Source organism: Scomber japonicus, chromosome 1 (genome assembly GCF_027409825.1).
Source record: "Scomber japonicus isolate fScoJap1 chromosome 1, fScoJap1.pri, whole genome shotgun sequence".
Taxonomy (NCBI): Eukaryota; Metazoa; Chordata; class Actinopteri; order Scombriformes; family Scombridae; genus Scomber; species Scomber japonicus.
Genome location: NC_070578.1, coordinates 24928434 through 24951684, shown reverse-complemented (window position 1 = coordinate 24951684; position 23251 = coordinate 24928434). Strand labels below are relative to the sequence as shown.

The 23251-nt window shown below is 41.2% G+C and overlaps 1 protein-coding gene across 2 annotated transcripts; it reads right to left on the bottom strand.

Moving 5' to 3' along the window:
• Positions 1 to 902: 902 nt before the first annotated feature.
• Positions 903 to 1727, bottom strand: bdnf (brain-derived neurotrophic factor). Of its 2 annotated transcripts, XM_053319699.1 has the most exons (2): positions 1449 to 1727; positions 903 to 1397 (listed from the first exon to the last, which is right to left on the bottom strand). In XM_053319699.1, exons 1-2 carry the CDS (start codon positions 1710 to 1712, stop codon positions 903 to 905), a joined length of 759 nt encoding a protein of 252 aa, XP_053175674.1. In that variant the 5' UTR covers positions 1713 to 1727. The 2 variants fall into 2 exon arrangements, with proteins under 2 accessions (XP_053175674.1, XP_053175665.1); XM_053319690.1 differs by having other exon boundaries at positions 903 to 1727.
• Positions 1728 to 23251: the final 21524 nt, after the last annotated feature.

Below are 23251 nucleotides of genomic sequence, written 5' to 3'. Positions count from 1 at the left end.
GTGACAGCGTTTGTGCGCATGTGTTGTTTGTGTGTGTGCCTGCCTTCCTGCCCGTCAGCACAATAAAGTTTGTCCTGCCTAAAAATGCACTGTTGAAACTTTATCGACATTGATATTGTTTTTCAGTTGCCTATAGTCATTTTTATTTCTTCAAATATTTCAGTTTAATATTGCAAACAACTTCACAACATACAAAATGAATAATATTAACCCAGAAACATGTCAATGAATAAATTTGATATATATATATATATATGTATATATATATATATATACATACATATATATATATATATATATTGTTTTTTTTATATATATATATCTTGTCCTCTGGTGGGGATAAAAAAATAAACAGCAAAGCTTTGACAACAGCACCTTGACATAGTATGTAATTCCAACATTACCTTGAGAAGTTTAGAACAGTAAACAGATAAATTACTTGAGAGGAAAATTGTTTTCTGCTGAATATGTAAACGGAATGTTTTTTGGTCAGCATCATATCCTTTTTTGTAAGTGGAGAATTTCTCGATTCACAATTGAAGCAGCATGCAAGCTTTTGAAGATGGAACTGTCCTCTCTCATTCCTTGCCTGTTTTTTCCCTTCATTTTCTAATTCTTGGCAATGTAAACAAATCACAATGTCTTGAGGAATGTGATATAGTAATTTAAACTGGGCGCAAATGACTGATCAGATTTTTTTTAATTGTTTACAAGGTCATGTATATGTTCAATAAATAGACTGTAGTATCACTTTTACTGTATAAACTTCATCTTTTTTTACATGCAGTCCATAAAATTTTCATTTGACGGAATAATTTACCCTGTTATGTATATATACAAATAGATATTTTCTCTTTATTCTCTTTTTTAAACTCTTCAATAAAATCTATACATTTTATACACTATCTCCCTCTTTTAATGGTCAATGTGCATACACATGAAGTGTCTATCCTTATAAACCGCCAGCCAATCTTCTTTTTGCTATCCATGGTGAGCGCTCGCACGTAGGACTGGGTTGTCCTGCATTGGGAATTATAATGCCGCTTGTCTATTCCTCTGCAGCCCTCCTTTGTGTACCCCATGGGGTTGCATTTGGTCTCATAAAAGTATTGCTTCAGCTGGCCATTCGGGACAGGCACCTTTTCCATGACGGTAACTGGCTGCCCAGACATTTCTATTGCCGTCTTTTTATCCACAGCTGTCACCCACTGGCTAATACTGTCACACACACTGAGCTCTCCACGCCGTGAGGGATCGGAGTGTCGCCGCACCCTCATGGACATATTAGCGGCATCCAGATAGTTTTTGTATTCCTCCAGAAGAAAGAGCAACGGCGGCTCCAAAGGCACTTGGTTGCTGATCATCACCCGCGAGTCGTACAGGTCGACATCCTTGGTCTCCGTGGTGACCACAGAGGATGGGCCCCCACCTCCCTGGCTCTTATCAGCCCCCTGTCCCAGCTGTGCCGCCTCTCCCTCCACCTCCAACAGCTCTTCTATCACCTGCTCAAACGTGTCTGTGAGTGAGGGCAGTTCCCCGCGCTGGCCTGGCCCACCACCACTCTGTGGAGTCCCATGGCCTCGTGCGGCTGTCGCAGCAGCGCCCAAGTAGCCTTCCGTCCGATGGCCCCGCATGCCCGGGGCGTCTCTCAGGGGCGCAGCTCTCATGCAACTGAAGTATGAAATAACCATAGTAAGGAACAGGATGGTCATCACTCTTCTAACCTGGTGGAACTGGAGGGGGCAAAGAAAGACAGAAAACAAGAGGGAAGGGAGAGGGAGAGAGAGAACAAGACAATTAGTCAAAGAGCATTTTCAATGAGGTTGGCTTATTTTTGATCCATAATACACCAGCTCACGCCTCTCCTGTTATTTACACCCTCCACTCTTTCTTTGTGAGCCAAAAAGGGAGCCAGTGCTGTAGCTTTGGAATAATCACAAAATGTTTTTTTATTAAACTGATACTGGCGCCATGTCATCAGTGTTTTCAAATTGTTTGCAAACTGTAATCATCCTGTTCCTATGTGAGGTCTGGCTTAGATTTTTATTTGTTGGCAGCGATACACAAAAGCTGTGCTGCTGAGCATCAGAGAGATTGTTTATTACAAAAGATAAGATTACAAAAATAGATGTCACTACATCCTTACAGCAAGGATTTATAGTTTTATAATGGCCAAACCTGCCATTCATTGTCTGATCGGTTTTTAAAGTTCCTGTTTTTTAAAAACTTGAGCGTCATGGTTGATTTTTATATTCTTAAACATCATGTTTATTGGGGCGAGTATGTGCCTATATTGTTTGATTTCTGTGATATATTCATATACAGTTGCCAGGCAGCAAATTACAGACGTATTTTTGGATCTAAAGGCCATGTGTGTGTTGACAAAAGGATATGGTTTTGTTTGTTTTGTGTGTTTGTCTAAGCAAAAACCTTTCATAAAGCTCATATATTATCTTTTGAGTTTGGCATCCCCCCCCCCCACCCCCCAATCACCATTACCAACACTGAGGGGAAACTCTGACGTGGACAGCACTTAGTGGAAACGTGGTATTTGTGTCAGCTCTGACAAACACGTGCTGCAGTATTATCTTAAAAACATAACCGGTCTGTGTTGTAAGACTAAACCTTCATGAATGGGAGGCAGTAGTTTGTTGAGGGACACTGTTTGTTTTTGGCAGGTGGATGGAGAGGAGAGTACTGCAGGATGAACTAACACGATGTCACGAGTAAACTGAATGACAGAAAGATGTGTCATCCTTCCCACACTGTAAAGCACCAATCTCGAGGCTCCGGAGAGCTGCTCACAAGATAAGCAAGCATGCAAGGGGGAAGGAGAAAAAAAAGAAAGAAAGACCCACAGCGAGTCAGGTGTAGCCGAAATATTGTACATACATCCTTAACCAGCGTAACGCCTGAACACATATGCATCCCTTACCTTTGAGGAGCTCTAAGATTCACAGCAAATCAATGAATTGATGGACATCCGGCAGCCAGAGATATAAAAGCAACCATAATGAAAAGAAAATCTAGATCTTGCTTTCCACAGGGGCTCATTTAAAAATAGCCTGGCCGATGCTTTGACTGCACTCTGCATGTCCCAACCTGATGCAAGAAAACACAGCCCAGCAAACACACTCCCTGCCTCCACTCATGGACAGGAGGACCTTTACAGTATAGGGAGGAGCGAACCCCACCTTAAAAGCATTTGTTTCATTCTTAATTGGTATCTGGGGCCGTGGCTGCAATTAACCGACACCGCGGTGACTGCCATAGAGATATCTCATCTAAAAATAGATGTGCTGGGAGTCTCACAGTCTCTATTCAGAATATCACATCCTTCTTCTTAATGAGCCACTCATTCCCAGAGCTCAGTGACGCGCTCCTCCAGAGTGTGTGAGTGTGTGTTAGGGGGAGGGCATGGGGAGGGGCTGGTTTGTATGTGTTTGCAGGGAGATTTGGGAAGGGGGGGGGGGGGGGGGGTTGTGTGTGTGTGTGTGTGTGTGTGTGTGTGTGTGTGTGTTGGGGGTGGGGGGGGGTATTTTTCCTCTCACTAACTAAAACAACAATGAGGACAAAGCAAGGAATAAGGAGCTGATTATCCAGTTTTCATTAAATTTTATTAATTACATGCAAAACCAAGCAGATTAAGCCCTCAATATTGCTAAGGATCTGATTCTAATAATAAGATTTCTCTGTGAGCCTTCCAAGCACAGAATATCATGTAGGCTTTACGGGACTGAGGCCAGTAGTCACGAGCTTTATGTGTAGGATGCATTTAGGCTGATATTATCATCAGCATCACCCACAAATGGTTCCACTTCCACATGAAGGGAAATGAAGGGAGAGGGGCTGATTACTGTTAGGCGTCAAACTTCATGCTGGAAATGGTGCAGACGAAGTGCTGCATCTTCCGTAACAGACCACAGGGGTAATATTGCAGTAGCAGGGGGTGGAGAGAGTGCCAGCGTCATTTCGCAGCATAACAACCACAGATGACGTCTCTTCCAGGTCTCCATAGGGGGGAGAGAGGATGGAGGGGAGGAGGTTGCTGGGGGTAATGCCACTCAACAGCGTGCAATTGCATGCCATTCCCCCGGGTATCCTCACACCGGGAACAACAAATGATTTTTATTTCTATCTCTGTGATTTCCTGTTTCCATCAGGACAATCAATATGGCTTATGTTCTCAATCAACATCCTGTTAAAATGCGATAAAGCCAATGAATCATTTAATTGCTGTGGGACTGGCTGTGGATCTCTGGCTTATATCTACTAGAGGCTAAATGTGACAACTGATTGGTTTATACATCCAGTGATGGAAGATTTTATGTGGACTGCTGGATTTCACAGTTAATAAAAAAAGCGGCTTGCGACTTAACACAATGGGCATGAATAATAAAGCAAAGGAGAAGTGCTGGAATGTTTAAATGAAATTATGGGAGCCTCTGGATCAGCTTTTTGAGCTTGGTTAGATGCTCCCAAATTAAAATATTTGTCAGACAGAGGAGGTGCTGTTTAAAATACAATTAAAACCAATCTTAGGTTCATCAGTCTATCAGATAATAAACTCAGGAGAGAAAGTGAGTGGCAGCCGGGGTGTCTTTGCTTTTAACCACAAGGTAAATCACTTCAAAGCTGAGCACTGAGCTAATAACATGGAGTGGAAGAAAACAAAGCCTGCAATAACTGCTGCTCAAACGCTTTTTTTTAAATTCACGACAGTACACCCAGAGCATGAAACACCCAGAACAATAGGAGCAAGTGAGTGTGTGGACTCTAATAGATGACCACCTGTTCGTCTGCTTTGAGAGCACGGCTGTATGGCGGTGATATGTAACTTACCCTCACGTTTATTCTGCCCGCCAGGTGGGGATTAAAGTGATAAATGCTTCCTTTGACAGATGCTGAAAAGTTTCTCCAAAGCATGAAAGGACTAGTTATTATCATGCGTTCCCCAGCACACTTTATGGCTTCATCTTCTCTTGAAGACCACATAATATCTTAGGAACCGTTAGAAGGGAAAATAAACATCAATCAGGAGAGATGAAAGAGGGAAATGTGGCCGTTAAATTTTCAATGGGAATGTATGACCTGTAGCAACATTTCTTCTCTGTGTCTACCGCCGCTCCCTTGTGGGCATCCCTCTTTGTTCAATTTCTCATGAACCGCATCAACTGGAGCTATTTACACAGCAACATGTTTTGTCACGTTCAACATGTATTGCACACCATGCCAAATGTTCAGCTTTCAAAATAGAAGAAAAAAAGAAACATGCAGGCACGATATAAGACCTCTTGTGTGCCACAATGCAGCACTTTAAAAAAAAAAAAGCAATTAGAGTTGTCTGCAGTAATGGCTGACACATGTGGACGCTTAATTGCTTCCTTGAGATCTGTTTTCAATCTGACACAGTTTCAGGGCCCGTTTAGTAATAGATGAGCATCACTAAGGGATTATACCTGGCCTCCAGGACAACCCCGGCCACTGCCACATAGAGCCAGGCATTCAAATAGCTGCTGAGTGATCCATGCTATCCTAATGAGCTGCTGCTTCCCTCCCACACTGAGTGCAACAGTGGACGACTGAAAGAACACAACATATCGACTCTCATCTGGGGCTACGTGGTTGTTCTTAATTGTGCAACGAAGGTTACTTCTCAGAATGAATGTCCTCAACATTTCCACAGCTACCTGGAGTTTGTTGAAGAATATCTCTGGTGTCCTGAGTTCATTTTAACCCATGAATAACCAAACCTGAAACCTAGTCACTGAAATTGCACCAATGCACCAACAGCTTCAAATGAAGGCCGCTGCAGTTCCCAAATTATTGCACTAGATGGCGTGTGAGACCGTGAAATGATGGGCGCTTTTTCTTTTTCTCCCTCCCTCCAATCCGCACCTCTCCCCGCCTGTGAAACACGATAGATAGATAGATAGATAGATGGATAGATAGATAGATAGATAGATAGAGAGATAGAGAGATAGGCCACAAAGAGTTCCTTGTTTCCTGTTTTTGTTTTGCCTAATTGTAAACAGGCTATAAAGTTCACTTATGTGCAATTTAGTCATAAGTCTAACAAGACATTTGGCCCTCGTTTGCATTTTTTGGAAAGTACATCATTAAATCATCATTAAACCATCATCTCTACCTCTTATGTACTGCTGTGATCTTCACATAAACTCTTGGACAAAATATTTTCACATGAAGCAGGTTTCAACCACACTGTAAAGGGGATTTTATTTTAATCTATTCTGGCTAGTAATTTGAAGTTTAGTGCAAGCACACACAAGGAGACCCAACCGTGTATGTTGGCCGGCGTAGCTGGACGTTTAGGTCTCGGGTTTCCTATAAAGTCTTAATGAGTTCATCAAAGTTTTTTTTCTCCTTCCTTTCAAAACAGCAATGCAAAAATGGTTTTAAGTTTTTGTTTGTACACAGTGGAGGTTAGATACGCAAATTAAGACTTTGAACAGAGGGTTTACTGAGCTATTTATGTGCGTAAAGTTGCTATTAGACGTTCAGACGTGGCTCATTTCACGCAGACACATGTTGGATTGTTTCTACTTTGTTATCTAAAAGAAATAATAAGCAGTCACATTGCTCGGGCTACTCTAATCATAATGAAACAACAGTCGTTTTCTTTCTTGAGATTACATCTGCTGAGCCCCTTGCTTTCCTCTGGAAACCCAATCAACATAATAACTCCGTTTTTTATTAATGAACAGGAGGATAAGGTTACACATATCCCCTCTCGGGCTGCGGCGCTGTCTGTTCGCAGGATAACCGGACTTGATCGAGCTACTCTTAGATCCCCCCCCCCCTCCCTCTCTCCCTCCCACCTACACCCCCCCCCCCCCCCCCCCCCCAGCACCACACACACACATACACATACACACACACACACATACTTCTGTCTTCCCCCCCAAATTAGCATCAAACAAAGCAAAAGTGCTTTAAACAACTTATCGAAGAAATAAATAGACGCACATACCTTTTACTGCCCAGTCGTAAAACAGACCATTCAACAGGACAGTGTCATCTGGGATGTTTTGGACAACTCCCTGGGTAATTTACTTAAGCGATATTTTCCTCTCTGAGATCTCCCGACAAGCTTCAGGATATCTCTTCAGCTTTGGAGCAAATAGATTAAATTATTGATGGTGGAAATTGCATGGATGAGGTAATGCACTCCCATGGCTGCGCGGCTCCTTTGGTGATATCGTCTGAAACTGAAGTTGTCGCATGCTGAAAACGCAGCAGCAGCAGCAGTAGCACCACGGGATGAGAGACCTCTGGAGCTGAAATGAGGAGCCCTTGCAACTACAGTAACTTTACTACACAATGACGCTGCAACATGTGACCTGCCGCTGGCTGACTGGTCGCCACCAACTCCTGTTTAAACAACCCCGAGGCGGAACTATTAATGCGCTTTCAATGTGCGCCGTGTGCTTTTGTTTGCCCGCATATCGTGCAGCCCGCATCTATACTACAATCTCTGGCAATAATATGAAAGCACAAGCAAAGTATCTCCTCATTCGTGTTTTGCTCACAGAGGGCAAAGAGATTGCATTTTTTTTTAAAAAAAGGTTTTGCGTAACAGCGCGACTCCACCAAGTCGTGATACACTGCGTGCCATTTAGAGATGGCCTATTTATGTAAAATTAGACACTCCGAGCAAAAATATGTGCGTTTCTTGCTCTGGTGTGCAGATAGTGAGGTAGCTATAATATATATAATAGTAAGCTTTTTTATTATTATTTACTCCAACATGTAATCCATTTTAGGCTGTATATATTTTATATATATATATATATCCTTTATACACACCAAAACGCTATATGATGTACTGAATATAATGGCAATGTATGAGTCATCCTCTATCATATATAGGCCAAGCCTTTAAATATCAGCTTAGATGAGGCTTCTAATTTTGCTCCAGTAAAATCTAAGTGGTGCTAAAACGTTTGGATGCCAACAGGCATCCAAGGCTAACAAAGACATGAACTTATTGAAAACAACTCTGCTTCTCCTTCCCTTTTAAAGTGAGCCATCTCCACAACAGATGGATGACTCCACTGCAAGTGCTCTGCAGTGTAGTAACCAGCTTTCTCAGGTTATTATTACCAAATGTCAGCTAAACAAATGCGTTTAAATGATATACACAGAAAATTTTAAAATTAAAACTGCGTTGCTTCTTGTTCTCTGTTCCCCCTCACCGGGAACAAACTGGGCAACAATTCACTCCCCTTTATAATGAGGAACTCAAATAAAGATGTCAGCGAGAGCCACAACCTTTGAATGGGTTGATGAACGTTTGGAAACTCCACCTCTGATGAATACAAGAGTGAGCATAATGGGGAAATAGCAGCTCATTATCCTTGTGACTTGGCCCTGGTCCAGTGCAAAGATTTATTGTGATGTGTTTGCTATATTGCCATCATGATTCTTCCCCTGCACGAGCTTATGAGCTGAAGAGCTCTTGTTTGGCATGTAGCAGTATGGGAGTGGATGCTCACACCTGCTTAATGAGTCACTCCCACCTCCAACACACCCGGGGACATGCCAAGATAGATATAGCCCTCCCTGAAGGCTCACAGGAGGTGAGGGCAAACTCTGGATGACAAAGAGTTGCATCAGCAATCACTGAGCGACATGACTCCAAAGAGGATACAAAAAAAATGCACACAGCACAAGGGGGCTGTTCCAAACAAGTAATTCATAAATAAATCACTTGGCATCTCATTAGAAGAGCAAAAACAACAACATGGTCTCTCTCATTTCTGCAAATACAGCACAACTGAAGGTGGCGTTTCAAGTGAAGAACTCTTTTGGCTCGCATGTGTTTGGGGCTGAACTTTCTGAATGAAATTTAAAATCATTTCTGATAACTGGGAGCAAGAAATGAAAAGGGTTGTGGTTCTTTTTGGGGACCACACAGAAGCATGGCAGCAGTGGCCCCATTATAATGCAACCAGCAGCCTTTCTGGGAACTGCTAAAAGCACTATTTCATCAGAAGTGAGGGGAAAGATTTCTGCAGGTTTGAGGTTTCTCTGTAACAGTTCTCATGACTTTAAACTGTCTGTAGGGGCAAATTTGTATAGGTTTTGAACGCCCCCATTGATGGCTAAAACAGCTGTCTCTCCTAACATCTGTTTCGCCTGTTTGTGCAGCAGATATGTAAAAGAAACAGCCACAGGAGCTGACAACACAACACACTTGTATGTATAACCTTTCAATGCTTCTCTTGCCAAAAATGCAACACAACGCTGACAGGTCCGCACTGCCGAAAGCTTCACTTAACAAGTAGAATTATGCCTTCTTGTGCCAGAGAGGAGCTGTGTAACATGGGCGAAATGACATTTTGTGAAATGTCATTTTCACTGTGGGATAAAGGCAGGCGACGAGGGTGTTTTGATCAAAGTGAAATTGCATCCCCTCCTCGAAGAGAAAACACGTCAAACTGAGAAAACATTGTGTGTGTGTGAGGTTGGGTGACGTCAAGCGGCGTGGGGCGGGCTGGGAGAACCAGTTGAGAAAAAACTCCAGACTGGTAAAACAGGTAAACTGATAACAAGGCCTCATAATCAGAGGCTGGAGTGGGTTAATGTCATCCCTCCTGTGATGACAATAACCTTTACTGTAATCATCAGGCAGACACAGCAGTCCTCTCTAAGCTTCATATATACACCCTCCCTCCATACCCTCATACAGTTGATACATTATTTCTATAGTGGCACAGACTGCAAATCACTCTACAGCCGATTAAGCCTCTCTCTGTCTCTGTCTGTCTGTCTCTTTTCTTGGCTTGTGCCTCCTCCCTCCCTCCCTCCTCTTCCTCCTCTCCTCCCCCCCGCAATCCAATATCACCACAGCATCAATAACCTTTGCATGGTTCACTGCTGAATGAAAACACACTAATCATGCCACAAAATGACTTGGAAATGCTGAAATATTTGTTATTTTCCTTTTTCCCTTCTACTTCATTCACCAAACAAATGAGACTGTAGACAACTAAATCAAGGGTTTGAATCTGCCTCCTGCTCTGTTTGATATGACATATCCTGCTACCATGTGCAACTACAGACACATCTGTTACCAAATAAAGAACAGGAATGAAAAAAATCAATCTAGAAGTTGGTCCAAACATGAATCATTAGCTCATATTCAGAAAATACAAATATATATTTTTTATTATTTCGGGAAGTTGCTTGAATTCGGTGCTTGCTCACTTGCTGAGAGACACACTTGAATGGTTTGATCACACACACACTCACGCACACACGTGCACGTACGCACGCACAGCATCTTTGTTGTCCCGCAGTGGTCCGATATGTGATGTCTTTACAGTCAGAATAACTATACCCACAGTGTATTGATAACTTGCTGTTGGCTTGAGCAACACTGTAAAAAACAACAACATACAATCACGCCAGCGACTAAATAAATAAATAACCAACTAAATAAATAATAAAAGCCACAGTGGCGTGAAGAATAACTGATAATTAAAGGTTCGGAATGAGCTTCAAAGCCTCGCCTCCTGCCAGAACTTGTTTAAACAAGCCTGTTAATTGGATGAAGGTGTTGGTGATGAAGATGATGGTGACTAAAGCAGCAGCAGCACCAGCGACGGCGGCAGCAGCGGGCGATGTAGCCTACATTTCCATAATGATTAAGATGATTCATTTTAGCTCTAAATATATCGTGACGTCCGCCTAATTGTGAGTCGAGATTTCCGCAATCTAAACCCACCTTCCCCTTTCCCGCGCCCAAAATAACCAATAGCCTTTAATTGATATTAGACATCAGCTTGGACACATAGACAAGTTAGTACATTTCATGAATGAAAGGCGTTGTGGCAACTGGGCGACTGCAAGATCGGAAATCGAGTTAGGCTATAGCCTATCTATTATTTAAATTAAAAGAAGGAAAAAAAAACAGCTTAATTGAAAACCAGATTTCGCCAAATCCTTTTAGTCCCCAAAGTGCATGAATTGATCGCAACAGCACACCAAGGCATTTACACTATGAAAACAAAAGCAGCAAACACGCAAACTGCATGAAGCAATCAAGTAAATTATTAATGTTATCTTTATTTCCACAGAATGTTTTTTTCGTTAAATAAACAGGCCTACCGAAAGAATTTCATTTGATTCTGCAATGAAACCTACCATCAGGTTTGTTATTGACGCCCACCCCAACTCTGCAGAGCTGAGAGTGCAGAGAGAGAGAGAGAGGGAGAGAGAGAGAAGGGGGAGATTCTCGGTAAAGATAACACACGCGGAGACGCACGCACACAGGCTCGAGCGCACGCAGGCGCACGCCCGCACACAAACACACGCAGCCCCATTTATGGACTGATCCGCTGACGTACATTGCAGAAAAGTGCTATAAAAAAACCTTCATACATACAAAGTGTGTCGTGCCACCCCACAGACCCCTCCTAACCCGCCTCCGCTCATCCCTCCTCCTCCACCCTGCACGCCCACGCCCACACCATAATCCCACGTCTCAGTAGAGAAAAAAATAATAATGAAATACTGCTACATGGCTAGAAAAGAGGTATTCTGCAAAGAAAAGATTATATTTATAAACCAAATAGAGCCGGAAAAGATGTTGCAATAAAAATAAATTATTTTGTTGTGCACAAAAGGCCAAATATTTCTTTTAAAGTGTCACAATTTTTCCGATCTTAATATTAACTAAAACTCTGATCGCTTCGTTAGATAAATTATTGATTGATTATAATTTGTGCAATGAACCGTTTTGTCATTTTAATAAACCTGAAACGTGGCTGTTAGTTGCGACGCAGCCTTTATTAAAACATCATTTTTATGAATGTCGGGCAGCCCAATATAAGTAATATGATATCTTTTGGTTTAACTGTCATATAAAATAAGAGAATACTAGACAATAATATGCAGTAACTGATCTGCGCACGTTGCATTGCTGTGTTAAAGAAATTTACCGACAACGCCAGCAGCGGAGAAGTCACATAATTCAAATGTAATTAGAAGATTTGTTGGATAGATTCAGTTTTTTTGGAGTGTTTATTTGAAAATGCAGCCTGCGAGAGGAGTCTTGATTAAAACAGGACTGCCGGTGGGCGTTGGGGGCTTTTCTCTTCTTCTTGCATTTGTTTTGCCATGCAATTGCTTCGTCTTGGATCAGAAAATCTTAAATCTTTGACCAGAGGAGGGGAAAAAAGAGAAGGAGAGAGAGAGATGGAAGGAGAGAGAGGAAACAGACAATATCCACCGCTTCTGCATCCGTGCGAGACGAATTTTTTTAGGCTACAAGTCCTTCAGGAACAGCAGAGCAATAAAAATCCCAGCGCAGCTTTTGTGTGTGTGTGTGTGATGATCATCTCAATCTTAACAGCCTCACGTGATAGATGTGATGCGTGCGTTATTTTTAAACAAAAAAGACGACAGGAAGAAAAAAAAATCGATGCCTCCAGAACAATTGCATATCAAGACATCTTATCTCTCTCCATCACATTCAGCCATAACATCTGTCAGTGGATGCACTTTGACCACGCCCATATTTATTGTAATTTTTTGTTACACAGAGTACTAAAAGAACAATTTGTGCGCTGTAAAAAAGGAGCCTCGCTTCTGCAAAACCCGCAAATGACACGAGTCAAACCATGAACAATTAATTCATATTTCTATATATATATTTCATTATTCATCGGTAGGCTGTGTTTGACAGGCCGACACAGAGCCGCGTATGGACAAAAGAGGGGGTAGGGTAGCAGGTGAAGTGAAAAGCACCTTATGAATGAAACCGTGGAGCGGTCGTAGTAAAAACACAAGTGATTTGATGGCGATGACGGGAGAGGGGGGGTGAGGGAGGGAGGGAGAAGGGATGGGGGGGAAGGAGGGAGGGGGGGGTAAAGAGTAGGGCTATTTTTGGTCGATAACAAAATCCAGAGGGTTTGACATCAAGACAAAACATGAATGCAGCAGACCAAACAAGAAAAATAAGCATAGATAGATAGATAGATAGATAGATAGATAGATAGATAGATAGATGAAAGGCAGAATTTCTTTTTCCCAGACATTTTATGATATGCACCAGCATCAGAATACTCCAGTTCGTGCAGGCTAGAAGGATCACTGCTGCAGCGTCTTAAGTCCCATATTGGGAGCATGATTAGGCACAACGCAACGATTACGCAAATTGTGTTGCAGCAGGCAGTGTTCAGGAAACTCCAAAAAGCTCTATTTAAAAAAAAAAAAAAAAATCCCAAGCACGAAAAACCGAGTCCCAATTTTTCACGTTTCACATGACTCGAAGCCTATACGTGAATGTGCACGCACCAACATTTAATAAATATAACTTCATCTTTTAAAAAAGAAAAGGAAAGGGGAAAAAAAGATCTAGTAGATGTTGGTCACCTGGATTGGATCGGATTTCATTCTAGAGTTATTTCGGTCACTGATGCTCACAATTAACACACTGTCAGACGAAGGGCTGCATGCTGTAGTTTTAAACCGAAGTTCATTTTCAGAAATAAGCCAGAGGAAAGCCCGTAAAGACGACAGGAACAAAAGAGTGACATGAAAAACAATGGATTATGCTCTTACCTTTACAGGGGCTGACAACCACTATGTGCGTGGTTAGATCTCCGCGACCAAGACTTGCATGTCCCAAAGTTTAACGCAGTGTGGGGGGGCTTATAGGTACCGAGAATGTGGTGTGCAAAATACCAAGACGCCCTAACAATTCAACTTTCACCATGCTCTGCAAAAACACATCTTAAAAAAGCACAAGCTCTTTTAACGGCAAGCGCTTTCCTATTTCTGTTTTTTATTTTTTTATTTTTGTGTGTGTGTGGAATTGCCTTTTTTAAATCCCGTTTTTTTCCGTTTATAGACCACAGGCTCCCTCAGAAATAGGCTTACCAAAAGTTGAAAAAACAATCCCAGGTTTGGCAAAGGGGGGTTGGGAAAAGAGAGAAAGAGAGTTGGCGTCCACTCGGCGTTTTAGTCCATGCACGACTCCGGTGCCTCTGTCCAACGTGCTGAAAGCATAACACAGCCAGGGTAACTATGAGGGGCCACGAAAATATCTATATACTTTTGTTGAGTGCCCACTTTAAACTGCTTTTTTCTACTCTGCTGCTTCCCCCGCGTCTTGTCATGTGTATTTCCCCCCCTTCTTGCCAAACCAGTCTTGTTAATATTTGATCACATGTTGGTCGGACATTTCCTTCCAGATAACAGCACCTATATCACAAACGCCGGTTCGACCCCCCCACCCCCCCACATCCTTATAGTCGCCTTAAAAAAGGCTCCACTCTCACGCCAAATTACAACTGGCACTGCTGATAACTGAGCCTCGTTGTTCTTAATGTCATGCTTGTGGCAAGAGTCACAGGTAAGTGGCACATGTTGCTTTTGTTTAAAAAAAAATCGCACTCCAAAAGAACATACATACATGCATAAAATATAAAGCCCTCACTGCCAGCACACACATCCTCTATAGCCTACATCACATCCACACATTGCGCGCAGACACAATGTCATATTTCCTTACCTCTCTCACTGTACCGGCATATCCTGAGCCGAGAAATTGCCACACAATCTCTTTTTTTACACAAGCTTTGTCAACATCAGCCTCATCAGACGTGGGTCTCGATACTGAGTTTCTCAAGTAGCCACTGAGTCCAACCCTTCCAGCAATGCGTTGCCAGACTAAACAGCAAGCACGACTATTTACTGCTAATCATCCCTTATATGCTGTGTGTTTTCATTGCTACTTACCATTTTCCCCCTACGCTGTCCTGGAGATAGAAGTGTCTTAATATCCACTCACTCCAACAGATGCTGGTAGGTAATGTGTCTTGTTTGAAGTCATCATATGAGAACTTCTGCTGTGCTCAGTAGATCGCCCACCACTTCGCTGACTTATGAATCTAATAACCCTTTGCAATATCGGCGTGCTTAAACTCTCTTAGGCAACACCTTGGTGGCTCTACAGTAAAGACAAATATCAACAAGCCTGGCTTGTCAGAAAAAAGCTTGTACAGATAGGCTATACGTAACACCCTCGCCCGGACAACGCCATTAGGGGTCTTACGTGATTGAAATAAGCGACGACAATACAAGTTTATGGGGATACTAGTTCCTGACTTGATCGCTCGTTCACTGCCTCAAATCTTTACATCCGCATCGAGCAACAATAACAAAGATCTAAAACTTCTGAGACATATCCATATTCACGTGTTTGTGTTATAGACTGTTAACTCCCTCTTTGGCGAAGGGCCATATGCCTATTACGCATACGCACAACTGGTCATTTAGATTTTTCTAAGACGCACCGATGCGCAGCCAGGTCTGTTTAGAAAACAAATATCACATTAATAGCGCCCCTGTGTCTGCCTGTCAAGTTCTTGAGGAACTTGTTGCTGCTTTTAAAAGAAACCCCCCTTCGCTTTTTTGTTGGACCAAAACACTCTACATGAATATACTTACATTGGCAATTCTGTTAAAGTGCTGCGTTTTTGTTCTTCCCACCGGACAGATACAACAGAAAATCAGAAAAAAGTTAATCCACGTCCTCCAGAGGCGTAATTACACTGAGAGAAGCGATCAGGGCGTTTTGATACTTTTCGATCAAGAATATCTGGAAGTTCAAAGGCGAAATCTGTTTTCAGTAAAATTCCATCAGTTGCACTGCCAACACTCAGCCATCTGATTGTTATGCAGTGACGAAGCGCTGTGCTTGCAAGTGAAGCCCCAAATGTACTAAGTAACATGAGTAATAGGTGATATTTGCCTGAATCTTTGCCAGCATCCAAAACTTTCTAGAGTGTTTGTAAGGAAAGTGTCATTCTTGTGGTATAAATTACTTTTTTGTCATAGTTTGTGGACATCACACTGCATGGGTGGCGAGTCATTGGAAACCTGTAGGCGTGCGTCTGCAAGACACTATAGCACCAATTAGACAAATTCTTCTTTCACTAACACATACACGCACACACACACAAAGGTTGCTCATCAAAGTGTTTTTAGGTAACTGGATGCCATTCAGACCTGCTACTCAGCTACACAGTTTCTGTCTTAAGTGAATCATGAGGTTCAAAAAGCCACAAACTATCAAACATACATGTTGCTGCACTGATCTGAATATTTAATCTGGCAAGTTTGTTTATGACAATATATTCATACACAAAAAACAGATTCAAGTTTCTGTTGCCAGTGTCACTTGACAATATTGTACCAGCAAACTTCTGACACATTCAAAAGTCTTTCTTGGCAAAATATATTATTCTAATTTGGTCTAACTACGCATGTACTCTGTCATCTTTGCCTGTTGAGGCAATGGCCAAAAACTTAATTTCTTTGCTGTTTGTTTCAGTACATTTCTTTCTCAAAGACACAAGATGGCATAATCTGATAAAATTAGAATCATTTAAAAAAAAAAAAGAAAAAGTACATTATTTGCCAGGAAAGATGTTCATGCACCATGCAGGCAACAAGTGCTGGACTAGAGAGAGTCACACATGGCTTATTATCCTTGAACTCACTCCGTTTCTAAATGTAGGCTTTTCACACAGTGGCTACTCATTACAGGTTACTAATAAAAGGGAGTGACGTACAGAGAGAGAGAGAGAGAGAGAGAGAGAGAGAGAGAGAGAAACAGAGAGAGAGCGAGAGAGAGAAAGAGAGGGAGGGAGAAAGAGAGGTAACACATATCAGCTCCACTTGGACAGCATGCTGAGGATGAACAATTCACTTTCATTTGCCGCACATGATGAAATGATCAGGATGTATGTGTCCCATCACCTCTCGCGCTCCTACCATCATCCTACTCTCAGTCCTTTCTGCTTCCTGACGTGGTAACTTGACTTGCTCCTACTTGTGATGTTGTTAACACTTCCTCTGCTCCCACAGCTTTTTTGCAGACTCTGTTACTGACTCATGCTCGTCCCTTTTCCACTATCCATGCCCTCCCCCGCACTCTTCACCACAATATCTTATGGCTGAGTCCGAGGTCACAGATCAATCACTTCATCCCCTGGGCTGCATATGACTGCATGGCATTTTGCTCCATGGTCTGCCAAGATACTTCACCTCTTTTGAGCTTACTCTTGGAACTTTTAAGTGTTTGAGTGGAATATGTTTTGGCAGAGGGAGTGTTATTAAAATCTGTAGCCAGCGGGCAGCACCGTGGGATAAATATGGAGATGAATGTGCACAATTACAGATTTTTTGTGGTCTATAAAGAAAGACTGAGATTGGTATAGATACTGATATTCATGAGGTACAGTAAACACAGAGAGGATGATGTATGATTTTTACAGGGTGAGAATAATGGCAGAAACACCACTCAGCTCATTACCACTTGTTCTTATTATTTTATGTTTTGTGAAACTTCCTTTAAGACGTGATCCTGTGCCATTACATCCAACCTTTCCTGACAACTGGCAATAATATGCCTATAAAATCCTGAAAACAAAACCTGGCTCCACCTTCTCAAATAACAACTAATAATTCACCAAAAGAAGAGGAAAAAGTATTGTTAAGGCCATTTTGACACCGCAGTCGTCATACATCCCTGTTTACATCTACTAATTACATTTGGGCCCTGTCTGGTCTCTGGAATCATTATTAAAATGTCGAGTGCCAGCCTAAAATTTTGAGTCTATCAGCACTTTCCTCGCTCTCCCCGTAATGACAACTATTAAGTGAGGATGGATCCAGTCTGGGCTGTGTGTATCATTACTCTGTCTTAATCTTTGTTCCATAAATATTGATAACAAGAGCTCCACGTCATGTGTTACTAGTACCTGCTGTTAAAAATAGCAGGCCTGCTGATGGCAGGTTATCTCTTACTGTCAGATCCCTGTGAACCCCCCCACCCTCCCTCCCTGCACCTCATGTATCTACAGGAAGTTGAGCTCTGGGACAAACAAAGAGCAGATAGAAAATAACAAATCCTCTGATTACAGACCAGTAAATCAAACTACTGCACCTCATGCCTCTTGTATGTATCCTCGGCCAGTCAAACAAATGTAGCTTGAAAAAAAACCCCCCAAAAAACATATATAAGGTCTTGATTAACTGACATAATAACATAACATTTTTAAAATAAAATTTTTCATAATGAACTGGTCAAAATAGCTCCACTCTGTCACCCTTCATGCTGTACATCTGTCATTCTGTTGTGCAATTTCATAATATTTCTGTAGAGTGTGGAATTAATTATCAGGCTCGGTCAGTGACTCAGAGCTCGGGTCTTCAGAAAGTAATATAGCCCGTAAATAATCGCCCTGCTGCCACCATACTTCACACTGATGGTGAGTGCTGCATTTGTGCTAATTTCGCTGTTCTATGTATAGTGTGACGGACAGTGTCAAGATTGATGGTATTTGGGTTGCCCCAGTGGCTTAGCAGGCTGGAATTGAACCAAATGTGCTTGTGTGATATTGAGGGTTCCTATCGTTATCATCCATCTTCTCCCCCGACCATCTTTTCACCAGTTGAACACCAGGTGACTATGTAAACTCCAGTCTTTAGTGCCTGAGGGGAGAAATCTGGAGCTCTGGGTGTGACATATAAGTGCATTGATCTCCTAACTCTGACTAACCTCCGTCTGCTCGACAGCCTGGAGTGGAGGATGCTGCCTGTCTGCCATTAGCTTTATGACTGCCTGGGTGAGACGTGTAATCTGGGCCTGTCACTGGACTGAGAGGCTGCCAAAGTGAGCAACAAGAAGGGTTAACGCAAAGATTTAAATGATCTAGATTGTCAGTTTCATTTTGTGGGCGTAAAAGAAAGTGAACACAGAAATATGGATCCAAACTCAAATCAGAAATTGCCCCAGGGCTGTGACTTATTAATGATCAAAATGAATGCATTGTATTGTAATCCTGCAGCATGGTGTGCTCAGAAGAGATTGTGTAAGTGTTTGTGTAAGCTTGAATGTGTATGGAGTGGTGTACGAATTTGAATAGATGTATTTGCATCTTGTTGCTTAGCCAAAGGCATTATTGGTTCCCAGTGGTAGTGACCTGAAATTTTGCATGCATGGCAACTCTGCAAATGGTAACCCCCTTTATGATCAGCCAAATATTGCACAGTACAAGTATGAAGAACTGACCTTCAATGCGGCACATATAAGTAACACATGTCGACCACGATGTTCACATTTCATGACTGTCTCTTCTTCCCAGTTTTCCTGCTGGATTCTACGAGGAAAGGAGAAGCAATACAATTTATTTACATCTATCTTAACAACCTGCATTTAGAGTGTGATGGTTAAATACTGATTTGGTGACTTTGGTTATTATTATTCAGTCATATTTGCATGTGACACTGTTTTTAAGCAACTTAGAAGTCAGAGATATGAGAATGTATTAAAAAAGGACTGAAGAGATGATCAAAACAATAGGGTGGTGATTTTTATAGCTTTTAGATGTAGATAAGTCATTCCACAGCGATTCTGCAGATAGTCACTATAGTGTGATTCAGTCTGACACCAGTAAGGTGAACCATAGCAGCACAAGCTGTTGACCTTGCAATGGATTTCAGAGCTAGACACTGAGCCTGCAAACATCTTCTACAAGAAAACATGGACTTTCTTAGTCCACCAACCATTGTAAATACTCTCATGTAAAATCTGGAGTCAGACAGGGTCAGCAACCCTGCAACACTCACACCACCATTACTTAGGCTTTATACATAACAAAACATTTTTTTTCAGTGTTTTTATGTAAAAGCCCTATTTTCTGACCCCACACTGAAATGCCTATGTGATGAATATAATCTTTATCTGCTTAAGCACTTGTGGGTGCCCAGGAATGGACGGGTCAAGAGTTTTAGCTTTTTTACTGGTCGTCTGATATAAAAGACAGGAGCTGCCACCTGTAGCGGATGTGGAGGCTCATGACTTGGAAGCCGGCAGTTCAAATCCCTGAACTGAGTGACAAAAGCTGTGTAAGGAAGTAACACTGTGCTCTGCCTCAGCAGCAACTGTCAAAGAGCTTTTGTACTGACGTCCCAACTATTTAGTGACAATGTGGCAGTATTGAGCAGCTCCCAGGTGTGAATGTGCGGACCTCCTCCTAACCTTGTCTGGTCAAATTACTGATTATGATAATGTATGTTTGGAGTTAAACTTGAAGCTAGCAATTTGCTGTTCAAATATGAACAGCAAGTGGGTGTTTATAAGAACATATTAAAGCTGAAACCATCCGTCAATTAATCAAATGGCAACTTTCAACTATTCTTATAATCAAAACATAACTTAAGACATTTTTAAAGCAAAAACGCCAAATGTTATGTAAATGAATTGGGGTTTGTTTGGTCATGTTTTAGGATTGTGTTAGTGTTCCTAAATAAAACAGGCCTGTCAAACTCAGTGCTAATTTTGACAAGAATTCAAAATTTAGTTTTAGGCTTAGTCACTCCCATTTCTAGACCAATCAATCAATCGATTAATTACGGAAATATTAAAAATTAAAATAATCATTTGCTGCAGCTCTTGATTTGTGAAAAAGAGCTCATATCTTAACACACAGTTGACAGTTAAATCTGATGGAAGCTGAACTTCTCGGCTATTGGAAAAGCAGTTCTGCGCACTGTGATTCAACTGTTAGCATGTTATATTTTCATCTTTGAGATTGGGAGTAAATTCTTACTCTTACACAGTTGTTGACAATTGAATTCACTGTTAAAAATGAGCAGCTATAGTTAGTAGATGGGGCCTTGGATTGCAACACATAATCTTACTTAGCGGACGAAGTTTGACCAGTTGTCATCAAACTGTGGATGTTCAAGAGTTTCAGTAGTTCTCATACATGCTGGCGTAAAATTTGAGATGTTTCCAGCATCAAGAGGAGATGTTCCATTTGAACTTTTAACAGGAACGCGAAAGAGGAATAGTTAAACATTTTGGGAAATATGGTAAGTAACTTTATTAACTGGAGTTGGATGAGAAGATCGATATTATTCTCATGAGGCGTGTATCAATCTTCTCAATAACTCCCACCAAGAAAATGCATTAATGTATTTCTCAAAATGTTGAACTACTCAATTTTACTGCTTAGAAAATGGAAATTTCAACATCTATAATCCCACAATGATTGAGAAAACTCCATCTTCTGAAGAAGATTGTGTGAATTGATCAAAAGCACCAGAAAAGCTACTAAACAGACCAAGCAGTGAGATTGTCTTGTCAACTACTTTTTCTTTATTTTGTAGGGGTTATCAAAATGTTATAAACACCACACTACCTTCATAAACAATGTCACATGGTGATGTTGTTTCATATCTGAACTGCATGCCCCCAACCCCCCACCAGCCCCCCTCCCTTGTACAATAAAGTCAAACAAGATTCCCCATTACAGTTGACAGACAGACAGTAGGCACAAAGTTTAAAATAAAGGTCTTAAAGGGAATAAAAGCTTTGCAGTGAATGGTGAGGGAATTGTTAAGGATAATACAAAGGAGTGGGATTTCTCGTGCATTTGTCTGCGAGGGATATCCCAGCCAAAGTTTCTCTATACATCAAAGGGCCGCCGCAAATAAAAGCACACTTGTCAGGGGCGAACAAACTGCCTCCTTTGTGCCTTCTACCAGCCAAATTCAGGCACACAAAGCCTTTGGATGTACAACACTGCAAAGAAGAAAATACTATTCAGATGACATGCTTTGCTCTCTGGTGGTTTTCTGTGTGCTTTTGTCTGCCCTGACCAGGACAGATATATAATATCACTGGATCAAAATCCTTTCAGTCCCTTTTACTCCCTGTTAAAGACTCCCGTTACACTCCCTCCCCCATACACTCCACTATTCTTTCTTTTCTTAAACAAAGTAAACTTGATGCAGCCAGATAACACTTGCAGCCCTCAGGCCTAATGCCCAAAAATGAGTCTCAGGTTCATTCAGGTGTTTTTTTTTTTTTTTTTTGAAGTAAAGAGTGTTATACAAACTGTGGTCAGGCAGACAGACTGGACACATCTCATTGTTGCCTCAGGAAATCATTTGGTTTTCCATTTCTTAAAAGACACATCTGTCATATGCCATCTTTTTACGTTCCAGTAGAATAAATCACCTTCAATTAGAAAGTTTTTTCCCTCGTTGAGATAAAAAAACAACTGAGATATCTTGCCGCCCGCACACACTCTGACACGACTCACAATTATCCAGACAGGCAAACTCATACACACACGCACGAACGAACACACACACTCACCTGAATCACATAAACCTCTGCTGCTTGTTCACTCGGCTCTCGTCATCCAATGTCCATTAAAGAACAAACTCAAACATGCTCAACAGACATCAAAATCATGTATATGACGTGTTCATTTTCTGGTGTTCAATTTTGTTTATCTTGTTTTCTTTATACAGTCATTTATTCAGTTATTTTTCAAGAACAACTTTCCTGATTCTAGCTCCTCAAATGTGAGGATTTGATGCTTTTCTTTAAAATAGAATGTTAAACTGAGTAAACTGAAGAAAAAACTATATTTTGGTTTTAAACTGTTAGATGTTGGCATTTCTTTACTATGTTCAGACATTTTATAGACAAAATGATTAAGGAAAATTAATTGTGAAAATAATCAGAAAATGTATTGATAATGAAAAAAATATATTAGTTGAAGCATTAAATGGGTAGTTTGACATTTTTTAATACTTTGTCAATAATTAAAATAAAAGGGTCAAACTGAGAATGGGAAATAAATCAATCAGAATTTTGAAATGTTGTAACATGCAAAAAGGGATTGTACGTTTGTTGCTTCATTTTAAGGAGTCATAAGGAAACATTTTGGTAACTACTGGCTTAAATTATCGCAGGTATTTATCAGATATTAACTGACGTGTGAGAAGATTGCTAATTTATTAACTTAGAACAACAATATATTTGCTTCATTGATGGATTCTTGGTTCAGGAAAAGAGGAAAAGCAGCACAGTGTTCACATTTTAAGCTGAAGCTGTTGCACTACCTGTAAACCAAATGAAATGCATAATGTTATCACGTAATTATTATCACAGCAGTTTTTAGCTGCCTACCGGAGCACTGTTACTGATTCTGTCAATCTTTTCATTATAATGACACGTTTGCGCAAGAATCTAATTTCTGAAGAACCCCTAATTATTGATTGGCTGGAAATATTATACTTTATAAAACCCAGTATGATTACAGGAGAAGGGAGCCCTTACTAATTATGAGTTGTGTGTACATGAGTATCTGGGGAATCGTAGTCTGATTTCACTGGAGTTTAATGATGTTAT